The 15,121-nt window shown below is 39.6% G+C and overlaps 1 protein-coding gene across 1 annotated transcript in view; it reads left to right on the top strand.

The window, feature by feature from the left end:
• The first annotated feature begins 6,291 nt into the window (after positions 1-6,291).
• Positions 6,292-15,121, top strand: part of EXOC6B (exocyst complex component 6B) — a 544,417-nt gene continuing 535,587 nt past the window's right edge. The window contains exon 1 of the mRNA XM_045549850.1: positions 6,292-6,535. Coding sequence (XP_045405806.1) covers positions 6,423-6,535 — 113 coding nt within the window. The 5' untranslated portion in view covers positions 6,292-6,422. The remainder of the gene's footprint in view (positions 6,536-15,121) is intronic.

Genomic DNA, 15,121 nt, shown 5'->3' with positions numbered 1-15,121 from the left:
GAAATGGGGACTGATTGTTAATGGGTATGGGGTTTCCCTTTGGGGTGATGAATGTGTTCTAAAACACATTGTGGTGACTGTTGTACAATTCTTTGAATATACAAAAAACACTAAATTATAGAATCTGTGAGAATAGGAAAGTAGTTGTTTTTTTATGCTGCCAAGTTTGGTGTGACTTGTAACATAATAATAGTACTGGAATAAGGGAGTTCTCATCTAATGATGTCTTTTTTAAATGAAAAAGAGTAATGAGGCAAACTACTGTGTGTGTGTGTGTGTGTGCAGCGGAGTTCTAAGGGTTAAGCAGATTAGTGAGGTGTCACACAGCTGCTGAGGAATATGTGAGCTAGAATTTACTATGGGCCCGTGCAAGGCAATGGGGGCAGGTGGAGGGACATACAGACCTTTGCAGAAATTGGTACCTTGGGTGAGCGGCAGCACCAGTTTGAATGTTTGTGCTCTCTTCTCTAGTTGCCCTTGGCAGTTCAGGTGCATAGGATTAGAGAAAGATGATTGATTCACAGTTGGGATTTGGAAGGTAATGAAGTGGGAGGACCGGGGCCAGGTATTGAGGATGATGATGGAAGAGTAGAATCATCAACTTTGTCTCAGGAAGGCTGTAAGAGACGTAGTGTCCTCAGTGGGAGGCCAAAACTCATTTAAGGCAGGAATATTCTGGGGAAAGGTTAAAAGAACCTGGCTTAAAATAGAGGTCAGTAGTAGGAGAAATTATCGAGCAGTAAGGGAGAGAGATAATCTGAGGGGTTTACATTTGGATAGTAGTCAAGGGCGATTAGGATTAGAGGCAAAGATGAAATTTTCTGGCTCTGTTTTATGAATGGAGCTATGCGGGCAAATTTCCGAAGACTGATCTCTGCCCCAACCGTATTGGTATAAGACAACCAATCTATGGGTCTGCTCAGGTGCAGCTATTTATTCCAGGGGTTCTTGTCTTTGTGTAGGACTGGAATGGAACTATCCAAACTTATGACTATTGAATAAATAATAATAGGTGGTGGTTTATCTGTCAGAGAGAAGATGGGAAGAAGTAAGAGATGATTTTGTCACGAAATTTAGAAATTTGTTTAAAATATTGAGTTTGAAGTGGTAGCAGGATATTAGGCAGCAATGTCCAGAAGGCAGCCAGAAATCTGGGACTGAAGTTTGAAGGAGAGCTTTAGGAGTCTAGATTATTTTTGACCCTCTGGGATTAAATGAGATCGATCGCTCAGGGAGAGAGTGCAAGTAGTTAGAAAAGAAAGTTGAGAAGAGAGCCAAGCCAGTAGACAGACTAAAAAATGTGGTGAAGAAGATTAAGAAGATGTAAGCACAGTGGGAACAGAGTCAGAAGCATTAGGTGCTCAAGAAGCTGAGGGAGGAGAAACATTTTTGAAGGAAGGAAAAGGGTATCAGAAAGCTATTGTCACAATAAAGCTGTGTAACCAACTAACCAACCCAAAAGTACTTATGAGTCTGCGGTCAGCTAGGGTGGCTCTGCTTTGGGATGCAGTTTGTAGGCTGGCTGGGAAGCTCTGCTCAACATGTCTTTCATTCATCCTGGACTGGTGGGCTATGCTAGGCATGTTCTTCTCATGGCGATACCAGAAAGGCAAGAGAGCAAGCCCAACCACGTAAGTGCATTTCAGGCCTCCGCTTAACACTTTGATCCCGAAATCAAGAGTCAGGGACTACGCTCTTCCTGTAGTGGGAGAAGTGCAAAATCACACCAAAGCGTGAAAAACTGGGAATAATAATGCAAAGAACTACACAGATAGTCACCTAGGTCTGCACCCTAACATTCTGTGAAGACCTGGGTTAAGGGTATGAAAGGGAGCCCACTCCCCTTTTCTTCCTATTCCTTGGTTCCATATAGCATCTGGGGTCAACAATGTCAAATCGTAAGTACAGCTCAGGTAGGATGCAGACCAGAAAAATGCCCTTGGAATTGGCAATTAGAAAGTTTAGGATCACCTTAGCAAAGTTGTTTCACTGGAGTGTTTTGAGTTAAGACATTAAGAAGAAAGTGGGAGGTGAAGAGGAGGAGTGTAAAATTCATTTCCAAGTAGTGAAGGGAATGGAGGAACTGGAATAGCTTAGGGAAGCAAGGTTAAGGGGATGGATTTTTAGCTGGAAAGACTCCAGCTTGTGTTTATTGACCACAGTAAAGCAAAGGGGGAAGCTGTAAGAGGGAACTGTCACAGAGAGATGGGAAGCAACTTCTTCCAGAAGAGAAGTTGACTTTGGAAAGTGATAGAAATCCCCATTCTTCTTACATAGGCAATGAGGAGGAGTTGGATGAAAAGATAGTGAAGGGGTGGAAGGATGAAGACTTAATACTGGCTGGTGGTCCTGTCAATGAAGTGGGAGGCAAAGGTATCTTCTAAGAATGAGAAGGATGGGGAGCAGAGTTAGGGTCTTAAGTAGGGAAGAAAGGATTATAAATAGATGCTGTGAGCAGGAATAGAAGTCAAAGGAGGGGTGAGCAGCCCTGTGGGCCCAAATGATATTGAGTAACATAAACATGTCCTGATGCTAGTTGACATGATTACAGTTTTATTTTTTCTCCACTATAGTAGAAGAGGCAGAGATTGGCAATGTCGACCTGAATGAATGAATGGGTGAATACAAATAAAATAAAACGTAGAGTATCCGAGAACAGATGCACGACAATGAACGATGCTGTACAAAATCCCCCAGTGAATCCACCAGACTTGAGCTTATTTTTGAACTTTGTGGTGGTAGGAAGTGCTCCTTAAAATTTTTGCTTTGCGAACATTTTGCTCTTTGATTCAATCCACCACCAACTATGACCACCTTCACTCACTAATTCACCAAAAACTGGGTAATTGTCTTACTTGTTTTTATTAATCTTTCCTAAATGTATGTAGAGCTCACATTTATTTCAATGTTAAATATTAGAAGTGTTTTAGGTCTTTATTTAGAAGTATATGTGATGTTTTTGTGATAAGAAATATGTTGTAGGAACTGAACTCTTGTTTATCTCAATTAACATATGGTAAAACTGGTTTCATTTTAGTTTCACTTTAAATTGCAGTTTCCAAGAACCTATTGACAACATTAAGTGAGGACTTACTGTACTAAAGTAAAAGGTGAGGCTGTGAATGTATTGCCAATGTGGCACGAGGAACCTGCCTGAGATAGTTGGGATCCATGAGGTCAGAGTGTTGGGTGGGTTATCCATGTTGATATTGAAGTATCTCAGGATGATGGCAGAGAATGAGGTAGAGAGGAAAACTATGAGCTAAGTGGTAAATTTCTGAGGAGTATGGACATGAATAGATGATCATGGCACAACCTGGTGCGCTAGACTTCAAAAAAGAGTTGAGGAATCAAGGTGCTGGAACAACAGTCTAGAACTGGCAGTGGGGAGCAGTGAGAATGCTGATACTGTAAATCTACCAATGCAGAAGAGAAAACTAGTTTAGGTAAGTGGCAGGATGTGGCTTTGTGAAGAGTTCTGCAAGGTGATTTGGAAGGAGTCTGGGAAATGATACAATCTGTTACACTAAGGTGGAAGCAGATGCAGAGAGGCAGAATGATTGTCTTAAGCTCCCACAATAAGCTCCTGGTAGTGGAGGGAGTGGGTGGAGACTGTACGGGCTACTGGTTGAGGAAATAAGCTCTTGAATCAGATGGACCTGGTTTGAATACCAGCTTTAATTTTTACTGGCTGTGAGATGTGGGGTCCTACCTAATATCTCAGCTTTTTCATCTGTAAAGTGGGACGCCTAATGCTACTGCAAAGGATTGTTGTAAGGATTTAATGAAGTTGATATATGTGAAGTGCTTACTTTGTGTATCTTACCCGGCACAGAGAAAGTGCTCAATACATTTTAACTACTAATGCTGGAACTGAATCAAAAGGACCCTGACTCTTAGTTCTGAGCTTTTCTGGTCATTCCACACCGACCTGACATTCTCTCTATTTGGGGGTTATTAACATTAGGCAGCCCATCTTCACTGGAGCTTTTCTATACTATTCACTCCAGACTCCTTGTCAGTAGAATATTGGGCCTCTGGCCTCTGTGGAGGCTCCAAAAAACTGCTGACATTGGTAGAAGCTAGTTTAACCACTACTATATATATCTGGTCTACATACCAGTTTGCTTCCTGTGATGGCTGAAAAACTTTTTGCTGAGTGAGATGCTAAAATGGGTGCCTGATGGGACCCTCTGTCATATATTTCAAGAGATCTTTAGAAATACGAAATCCTCCATACTCTCCGTCCTCCTCCTACATCTGTCTGGAATTGTTTAAGCATGAGTAATGAAATAAAATGAGGACGGCCAGAGATTATCTAGAAACAGACAGGTTTAGCAACTTGCTTGGTTCTTGGCAAACTAGGACTTGTAATCCATTCTTCTCCACTATTAGTTTGTTTATTTTTAAAATGTATTTTCATGTAATAACTACTATTTTTATTGAAAAAGCAATACATTCACAAGGGAAATAATTCCAAAGTGCCAATGATATATAATTAAAAATTACCTTGTTCCTACTTCAGGTCCCTTCCTTCCAATCCTACTCCTGGCTGCCACTACTGTTAAAAGATTTTTGGTATCTTTTCAGAAATTTTTTATCTATGTAATATTTTATGTATATGCAAGCACATATATGAATACTTATTGTTTAAAAAACTCACAGTGACATAATCTATAAATTGTTTCATGCCCTGCTTTTCTCCACTCAACACTACAACTTGGAGACAATTTTATATCTGAATATAGTCTTTTGTCTTTCTTTTTAATGATTGTGTAATAATCAAAGTATGGCTGTCTGTAGCATAAATTATTTAGCCTTAACTTTCAGTTTGGTTCTTCTGACATGTCTTTTTTTGTTGGTTGGCAATACTATTTTTCCAGTCCTATGACTCTAACCCTTGGAGTCATACCCACCCTCCTCCTTCCTGGTTCCTAGTAAATCCTGCCAATTCCTCCTTTATAACGTTTTTCCTGTGTGTTCATTATTTTTCATTCTCATTGGTGCCTCCCTGGTTTAGGCCTTATCATCTCCTATAGCATCTTCCTAGCTCCGACTTCTCTATCTCTGCACATCTTGCACATCTGCTCTTGACTCAATTTCCTAATGCTAAGGTTCTGCTTGTGTCACGGCTCTTCTTAAAAACCTCCTGTAGCTTCCCATTCATTGTGTTACATAAAAACTCAAGCATTGATCAATAAATCTGATATTTAAGTTGTAATCCAGATAGTTTATGAAATGCAGATGCCTGGATCAGAATCTCCATATATAGGACCTCTAGCCTGTATTAAAAGAAAATGTTTCCTTGGCTGGGGGCAGTGGCTCATGCCTGTAATCCCACAGTTTGGGAGGCTGAGGTGGAAGGATCACTTGAGGCCAGGTGTTGGAGACCAACCTGGGCAACATAGCAAGACCATATCTCTACAAAAAATTTAAAAAACTAGCCCAGCATGGTGGTGCAGTATGGTGGTGCATGCCCGTAGCCCCAACTACTCGGGAAGCTGAAGCAGAAGGATCACTTTAGCCCAGGAGTTTGAGGCTGCACTGAGCTATGATCATGTCACTGCACTCCAGCCTGGGCAACAGGGCGAAACTCTGTCTCAAAAAAGAAAAAAAAAAAAAAAAAGTTTCCGGGCCCTTGTGATGCAGTTTGTTGTCGGACAAGTGAAACTATTACAATAAACTACACACTTCTCAGCCCAATATTTAAGGCTTCTCACAATTTCTCTCTAAGGTACCTTTCCAGCCCCATCTCATACTACTATACTTTTTTACACGTCAGTGCAAATAAAATTCTTGTCGGCTGTCTGGATGCTTCTCACACCTTTTAGCCAGACTTTTTAACCTTCCAAAGCCAGTCTCTTTACGAAGCCGTCGCAGCCAAAAGAGATCCCTGAACTCGATTCTCTGAAATGGCTTTCAGCCACATTCTGCTCTGTATCGTAGTTTTGTATTCTCCAGGTCTCCGCGCGTCCCCCGCTAGAGTGTAAGATCTCTGTCACCAGAACCTAGTTACTCCTTCTTATTCGCGCCTGCAGAGTCTTTTGCACTTAGTGGCAAAGGTGTTAAACAAGAATTTGTGGGATTAGGGCCATTGCCTGACTTGATCATCACTGTATATGCAGTGTCGTTAGCTCTTCTTGGCTTATAGCTGGCTTTCAACACCTATTTGTGGATTCAAAGAGTAAAAGAACAGAACTCAGCCGAACATTGTCCAGAAAACTACAAATCCCAGCGGACATTGCGCGGGACGTCGGAGGGCGCGGTGACGCAAGGGGGCGTGCCGAGCCTGAGGGAGGGGTCGTCCTGCGGGTAGCCGGAGGCTTGGGTGGCTGTGGAACCTGGGGTGAGAGAGGGAGGGTTGGGGAGCGAAAGGTGAGCCGAGCTGAAGTGGGGGACGCGCTGCTCGGCGCCCCCATTCTATGGAGCGGGGTAAGATGGCGGAGGCGGAGAGCCTGGAGACAGCAGCAGAGCACGAGCGGATCTTGCGAGAGATCGAGAGCACCGACACGGCCTGCATCGGGCCCACGCTCAGGTACCCCGGGTACCGGGGCCACCAGCGGGCTGGCGCGGCCGGGACGGGGGGCGGGCTCCTTTGGGTCTGTGCCCGGCCGGCCGCCCCGAGGGCCGGCGCCGGCCCCTCCCTTTGGAGAGACCCACTGGCGATCTGCAGCCTGGGTTAGGCGGGTCTCCCTCCCTGTGCAGCCCCGACGCGGGGTCCCTTCTCGACCGCCGGCGCCCCACAGCCCGGTTACTCAGGAGGCTCCGCCTGCCTCCCTCGGGGCCAAAGCTGCCTTCGTTCTCCCTCCGAGGCTAGCCCAACTCCGGGGAGCGGGAGTGCACCCCACAGATGGTGGCTCCTAGCAGATCTTCCCCCTGGGGACATCACCCTTCTCCCTCCGACTCAAACCCCGTCCAGCCCTAGATGTAAGTCCTGCTCTTAAGGCAAAACAGAATCCCACCCCACGGTCCGTTGTTCGACATTGAACTTTCTCCTGAAAAATCACAACCACTTCTGAGAAACGAGTCCCTGAAAATCCTAGGCCCTGGATGGAAGTTTCCCTCCACCCGCGCCCCTCTTCTGAGAGCCACTGCTCCTTGAACCCGGTTAAGAAGATGACCCTCCCTAAGGTGCAACCTAGGTATTCTCACAGCTGAGGAAAATTTACCCCACTCCCCCCCCCCCCGCAAGTTACCATTACTTTGCACGCATATCTCCATTTTTTTTTGTAGATGTCAAAACAAACCCCCACCTACCTCAAGTTATTTGACAAAATTTAAGTGGTACATGTTATATACAGTGGCGACATTGTATTAAGTGATTTACAAATATAACTTATTTAAACCACAAAACAATCTTAGGTAGGTACTCTTATTACTCTTATTTTACAGAGGAGGCACAGAGAGGTTAAGTGACTTGCCCAAGGTCGCAAGGAAAAAAAAAAAGTAGGGAACTCAGATTCCTACTCAACCAGTCATGATCCAGACTCTTAACCACTGTTATTCTGTCTCAATTGGGGGTTACCATCTACCCGCACTTCCTGTCGAGAATTGCTCAGCAAGCCCAATTTTGAACTACTTTTCCCTTTTCCCTCAGGTTACTGGTGTCCTAGAACTAATTCATCCTCATCCCTTCCTGTTGTTCATTCTAGTCTCCACACAGCCAATAGATAGATAATGATCTTACCCTCCTTGTACGATCTTGGATCACTGCTCCTCCCTTCAAAAAAGTTATTACTCACTGCCTGCTTTGTCATGGGGAGAGTTGGCTCATGAAAGGCTGATTGAAGGAAGGACAGGCTAGGGACTGCTCCTCATCTCCACCTGCACAGCTTCCTTCTCCAGGGCACATTGTTAGCACAGTTCTCCCAGTGCCATCCTTCTTCCTAACTATCCTTAGTAGTTTGCCTTTTGTCCTTTAAAGTGACTTTTAGCTCCATTTTTGGACCAGTTCTTCCACACAATTGCTCCCTCAATCCATTACATTAGGATTGCGACCATCATGTTATTCTCATATCCTGTTTTCTTCAGCTCTTAAGGGTCAGTGATCCTCATTTCATAGTCTTTACTTTTATAAAAACTAAGATCTACTTGTATTCTACTAAGTGCATTATTAATAGTTATTAATATTTGGTTTTCATAAAATAAAATGTTACTAGAGGTACCTAGGATGCTGTTTCAAAACTGTATTAAGAAATTTGGCTGCTGAGCTGTATTTGTGAGCCCAGCAAAGCTCCCACTGAAGCAGTTGGGGTTACCAGAGTTTTTTGGAAAAATTCTTCAGCAGAGCACCATGGATATTGTCTTACGTTGCTTGTGGTTTTCAATTGCTGTCGTTCTTGTTTTATGTGATAAATGGCTTTAGTGTTGTCAATTTAGTTTGTTGTGATTTATTTATTCATTAACTGTCCATTGAATAATAACAATACGTATTTATATAACTTAATTTTGGCCTATAATTTTCTGGTATCTTGACTTTAAGAATTTAGTTTTCTCTTGGAATCTGTGGGGGATTGGTTCCAGGACACCCTGCAGACACCAAAATCCATGGATGCTCATGTCCCTTATATAAAACGGTGTAATATTTGCATGTAACCTATGCACATCCTCCTGTATACTTTAAATTATCTCTGTATTACTTATAATACCTAATACAATGTAAATGATATGTAAATAGTTGTTATACTGTATTGTTTAGGGAATAATGATAAGAAAAAAGTCTGTGCATGTTTAGTACAGAAGCAACCATCCTTTTTTTTTTTTTGGAATAATTTTGATCCAAGGTTGTACCCCTGGATACATAAGGCCAACTGTATATGCATTATGGTTCAAATATAAGTTAACCATTCTCCCTAAAATTTGTTTTATTATTACTGAGTTTTTTCCCACTGGAAAGTGGGGTTTTGTGGAGGTAGATGGATTGAGGAATATTTTTCCCTAAGGGGACACTGTAAAAAAGAGTTTGAGACTCATTGGACTGTCCTACCAGTTTTAGTTGCTTTTCCTGACTTCCTTAACGTTATTAGGGGCTTTTCATTTTTAGTCTTGTCTTTTCTTTGGCAGATAACCCGAAATCTTACTATCAGACCCAAAGTTCAATCACTTGAACATATTTTAATACAAGTAGTACTCGATGTCTTTCTCTTTCGTCTAGCTTTTCCCTGCTTGTATTCATTCATAGGAGATGATCTCACCTTTTTTTCTATCCTATTCAGAGGCAGCGGCATGCACAGACTTGATGTTTCAGATCTCATGCTTTACCTTGTGTGTTTCCTCTGTTGTCATTATCTCCTGCTTTTCCATCACAATCATTAAACAGATTCGATTAAGGCAGTAGGCTCTCTTCCCTTAACTACCCTCAACTGTAAATCTCAAACTTCTCTCCCCCTCTTCATGGTATATCTTTCCTATTTCTCCCATCTTCTGAGGTGGCATTTTTAAGGCAGCAAATTATTAGCTGTTCCTGAGATAGGTTTTCTAACTGAAAAGTAACTAAAGAACAGAGAATAATAGTAAATTGATAGCAGATATAAGATTAGTATGCCCATCCCTAAAATTCCTGCTCTTTGAAAAAGCCCACTTTGGCTGCATTGTCTAACCAGACTCTTTTGCCAGCTATTATTTGTGTATCATTATTTGCTTTCTTTCCCTGCTGTGATGCCAAATTATTTTTCTAGTATTACAACTTTTTGTTTGAGAAGTTACAGTGGCTTGACTTTTTCATTATATGACTATTCTTATTTTAGTCTTAAACTGTACATGCAATGTTGGTAGATTCCTACCTTTCCTTTTTCATTGTAATTCTGAAAGGCCCAAGCATATCTACACCTACAGAGGCTGTTGCCTAGAAAATTCTTTTGGGAAAGCAGCCATCTCTTTCTTCTCTGTCTTCATCTTAAAAATTATCTTGTTAGCTGCAAGTCCTAATTTTGGAAAGAGGCCCATAAGATGTTAGGACCTGTCCTGTTTTTAAAATAGTATTGATTCTTTCTTTGTATCACAAGTACTAAAATTTTGATTACAAATCACTCTTGACTAATAGCTCCATGTTTTCATTTTTCAAATCCCATCATTATATCTGTACTCTTCTTTCATATCACTTACACAATAGCAGTCATTTCCTGACTTTGCTCTCTGAGTAATAGCAGTTAACATTCAGTCTAATTGTTTTTAAGATTTTGTTTTCAAACTTGAAAATTTTACAGTGAAATACATTGCCATTTAACAAATAACTTTATTGAGGTATAATTCATATACAATTCACCCACTTTAAGTGTACAATTAAATGTTTTTTAGTATGTATATTCACAGAATTGTGCAGAAATCACCACAATCTAATTTCAGAACATTTTCATCACCCCCAAAGGAAGCCCTATACCCCTTAGAAGTCACTCTTGATTCTGTTCCTCCATTCTTCCCAGACAATCCCTACTTTCTTTCTTTATTGGTTTGCCTGTTCTAGGCATCTGGACATTTTTATAAATAGAATCATACAGTAAGTGTTTTTTTTTTGTAACTTAGCATAATGTTTTCAAGGTTCCTCTATGTGGTAGCGTGTATCAGTACTTCATTTCTTTTTATTGCTGAATAATATTCCATTGTGTAGATATACTACATTTTGTTTCTCATCAGTTGATGGACATTTGGATTGTTCCCATTTGGGGCTGTGGAACAATGCTGCTATAACCATTTGTGTACTAGTTTTTGTGTGGACATGTTTTCATTTTTCTTGGATATATAGCTAGGATTGGAATTTGTAGGCCATATGGTAACTCTGTTTAACATTGTGAGAAACTGCCAGACTGTTTTTCCAAAGTGTCTGCACCATTTTACTTTGCCACAGCAATGTATGAGGGTTCCAATTTCTCCACATCCTTGTTAACACTTGTTATTATCTTTTTTATTTTAGCCACCCTTGTGGGTGTGAAGTTGCACTTCATTGTAGTTTTGATTTGCATTTCCCTAATAGCTATTCTTTTCATGCGCTTTTTGGTCATTGTTTATCTTCTTTGGATCCTTCGACCATTTTTAAATTGGGTTATTTGTCTTTTTATCGTTGAGTTGTAGGAGTTCTTGATATATTCTGAATATAAGTCTCTTATCAGACATATGATTTGCAAATACTTTATCCCATGTTGTAGGTTGTCTTCTTACTTTTTTGATGTCTTTCAGTTCTTAACTTTTGCTACACGTAAGTTTTTAATTTTGATGACATCCAGTTTATCTATTTTTTTTCTTTTTTTGCTTATGTTTTTGGTGTTGTATTTAGGAAGCTTTTGTTTAACCCAAGATAATGAAGATTTGCTCCTGTATTTTTTCTAAATGTTTTATAATTTTTGTCTTTTACATTTAGGTCTGTGATCCATTTTGAGTTAATTTCTGTATATGATATAAGGAAGGGTGTCCAGTTTCATCCTTTGGCATGTGGATATCCAGTTATTCCAGCACTATTTGTTGAGTACCATCTTTTTAAAGGCAGATTCCTGATTGATTTATTTTGATCTTACCATGAAATTTATGTTCCTTATTTGTGGCAGCAGTATGACATTCAAGACCCCGTCATTGAGTTTATTTGACTTTTCTGGTTATTTGACTTTGCTAATCCCCCTCATTTAATATTCTTCCCCATAGAGAACATTGCCGTAAGGTTTTCAGCGAATGGTTTTTCTCTTTTTAGCTCAATCCCTGCCTCACATTTTTGAGGTTCTTCTATTACAAAAATGATGTGATTGCCATATTTGATCTTGGTAAAGAACTTTATTTTAGGGACTGATTCTTGTCTTATGTTATGGAATTATTATTTTGTATCTTACTACCCAGGCTTATGAGTAACAAAATGTATATTAATGATAAAATCTTACCTGTTTAATCTTTTTCACTGTTAAGACATGTCAACATTATAAGAAATTTGAAAACTAGATTAAAAATTACTTAAAATCCTATAACACAACTGTTGTTTTGGTGCTTTCCCTTCTAGACCTTTGCTATACATTAGGTTGTTATAAAGCTGTACTTTTGGTGCAGGAATAATTTTCTATTTTGCTTTTTTAAGTTTGTTTATCAATCTGGCTCTTAGAGGAAACAAATTGGGGAGGATGTTTTCAAAAGCTGTTTTACTAAATGTTGTTTGATGATTAAATATGGGGATCTGGCATCCCCACTTACTTCTTCTGTGCAGTTGGCTACATGGCTCTTTTTTTCCATCCTTTGCCCCCTCATTAACTCAATTGTACAGAAATCAGTTAATCATAATCCTTGGTACATGACACTTTCTCATTATTGGTCCATGACCCTCTTTAATCAATTAATTAATCAATTTATTTTTATAAGTAACCTACCACCTAAGTGGCAAATTTTTCTCATCTATAAAATGGGGTACCATCTACGTTGGAGAAAGAATATTGAAAGTGGAAGAAAATTATATAAAACATCCTTCATGGTACCTGCTAGTCAGTAGTCAGTCAGACGTGAGTCATCTTCTACCTTTACCCTTGGGTTTGTTATGTGGATATAAGTATTTCTATTTCTGTATTAATAGTTTTGTTAATTTGGTGGCTAACCTATTTTTTTCTTTTCTTGCTCCCACATATCTGAAGGATATAATACTTATCAATAATCAGACCCTGGGAGAGCTTATTTTGGGATGGAGTAGAGAATGGAGGATGAGATAGGAAACAAGTTTATAAAAGCCCTTCAGGTGATTCTGATATACTCCATCCTTGACAAGCACTGCAGGGAAAGACATTATCTTCCATTGCTGATTGCTTATTTTTTAATAGTAAGCTCCCTTCTAAAAATAACATTTTTATGTTTTAATTATAAATGTAATATAATGGCTTATAAAAAGATAGAAGAAACAGACAACAAAAACTTAATCTTACTACCCTCCCACCACTTTTATATTTGTATGTTTCCTTTTAACTTCTTCCAAATGCAGTTTGTTACATTCAACAGTAGATGAGTATTATGTGTGTCTTGCTTTCTCAGTTAACATGTTACATGCAATTTCATACATTGTTATATAGCTATAATACTTGAGTGGCTTTATTAATGACTTAATGTGTTCATATATTCATTCAACAAATATTTCCTGAGCAACGTCTGTATGCCAGATTGCCAGATACTCTTCCAGGCTCTGGGATACAGCAGGGAACAAAATAGACAAGTTCCTACCCTTAGGGAGCTTATATTCGAGTGGGCACTCAGAGAATAAACAAATAAATAGATACATATTTAATGCTATTTAATAATTAATGTTACATAGTGACAGGGATATTGCTTTCAGTTAGGTGGCTAGGAAAGGTAGTTCTGGCAAAGGTTTGACTAGAGTGAAACAGCAAACCATATGGCTATCTGGGGGAAATACCTTCCATACAAAGGGGACAGTGAGTTCCAAGGCCCTCAGGAGAAGGATAATGGTGGGAAAGTAGTCCGGGTCCAGATCATCTAGACTAAAGAAGAGTCTTTGATTTTATTCTAAGTATTATGGGAAAATAGAGGAGAGTTTTTATTCTAAGTGTTATGGGAAAGGACAGGAGAATTGTTTTGTTTTTTGAGACAAGGTCTCCGTCTGTTGCCTGGGCTAGAGTGCAGGGGCATCTTCATAGCTCACTGCAACCTCAAACTCCTGGGCTCAATCAGTCCTCCTGCCTTAGCCTCCCAGGTAGCTGGGACTACAGTGGTACACCACCACGCCTGGCTAAATTTCTATTTTTCGTAGATATGGAGTCTCACTATGTTGCTCAGGCTAGTCTCGAACTCCTGGCCTGAATCAGTCCTCCTGCCTCAGCCTCCCAGAGTGCTAGGATTACAGATGTGAGCCATGGTGGCTGGCTGACAGGAGAGTTTTGAGCAGGAAAGTGATATGCTGTCACTTAGGTTAAACAAAGAATATTCTGACTTCTGTATGGAGGCAGAATAAGAGAGAAAACAGGGTAACCACTCAAAGGATGTTTGTAGTTATAAGAAGCAAGAGATGGTTGTGATATGCAATAGTATATTAGGGTGGAGGTGATGAAAAGTTGTTGGGTTTAGAATATGTTTTGAAGGTAGAGCCAAAATGATGGGTTAGTTATGGGAGTTAAAGAAAGAAAATAATCAAGGATGATTCCAATGCTCTTGACCCAAGTAACTAAATGAATGGCAGTGCCAATTATTGGGATAGGGAACAATGGGGGGAGAAACTTTTTTTTCTTCATAGAATTTGTTACTGCCTGACAAATTTATTTTTTGGTTGTCTACCCTATTAGAATGTCTATTCCAGGAGGGGAAAGGGTTTTGTTTCTTTGTTTGGTGCTGTATCCTGGGAAGCTGAAGCATGTCTGGCATATAGTTGGTGCTCAATAAATACTTGTTGAATGGATAGAAAAGAATTGTATCACCAACTGTTAATTATCTAGGGGTTGATGAACTGATTTGCAGATTAACTGTTAAGAAAACATATGACTAGCTTTTGAGAAAAAAAAAACTGATAAAAATCTTGAAAGCCTCAACATATCAGAAACATTTACTTTTTGTAATTACATATAACTTTATAGTCCTTCCTCTTCATCAGTCAAAAGTGTAATCTAAAATAATTGGCCCCTAAAGCTGTCATTCTTCATTGTTCTGTGCAGTGTTGTCAAAAGTTTACAAGTTTAGGCATGGTAACTCTTATGATTAAAACGTTATAATGTAGTGCATGTTCCATAAATAAAGCTTAACATTTAGCAAAAAGTTGAAATTGTACATTTGGGAAAAAGGAGGTGGATGGTGTTAAATAAGTTTCATTACAATATAGAATAGGAGAATAAATTTTTTGGTGGTTTGATAATGAGAAATTAGTTTTAAAAAATGCCCCCATTGAGTTGTCAAGAAAACTGTAAAAATGAAAAAATTGTGAAAACTCTTGTAGCTGGTAAGACAATGCTGGCTTGGTTCAAATAGCAATGGGTTCCCTGTCTGATTGATTTCATTTCCATTAAATAAACAAAAATTTTCATTGAAGCTCTTCCAATGGAAGGTTATTTTGATGTGTTATCTATTTGATTAGATTCAAACCACGGAAAAATTAGTAGACACAGGGAGAAATTAAATGAGAGTGTAGCATTTGAATTTCAAGAGTTTATTAGTTATCATTAGT

Source organism: Lemur catta, chromosome 4 (assembly GCF_020740605.2).
Source record: "Lemur catta isolate mLemCat1 chromosome 4, mLemCat1.pri, whole genome shotgun sequence".
In the NCBI taxonomy this organism is placed as follows: domain Eukaryota; kingdom Metazoa; phylum Chordata; class Mammalia; order Primates; family Lemuridae; genus Lemur; species Lemur catta.
Note: the sequence above shows the minus strand (reverse complement) of the source record. Positions and strands in the feature narration are given on the sequence as shown.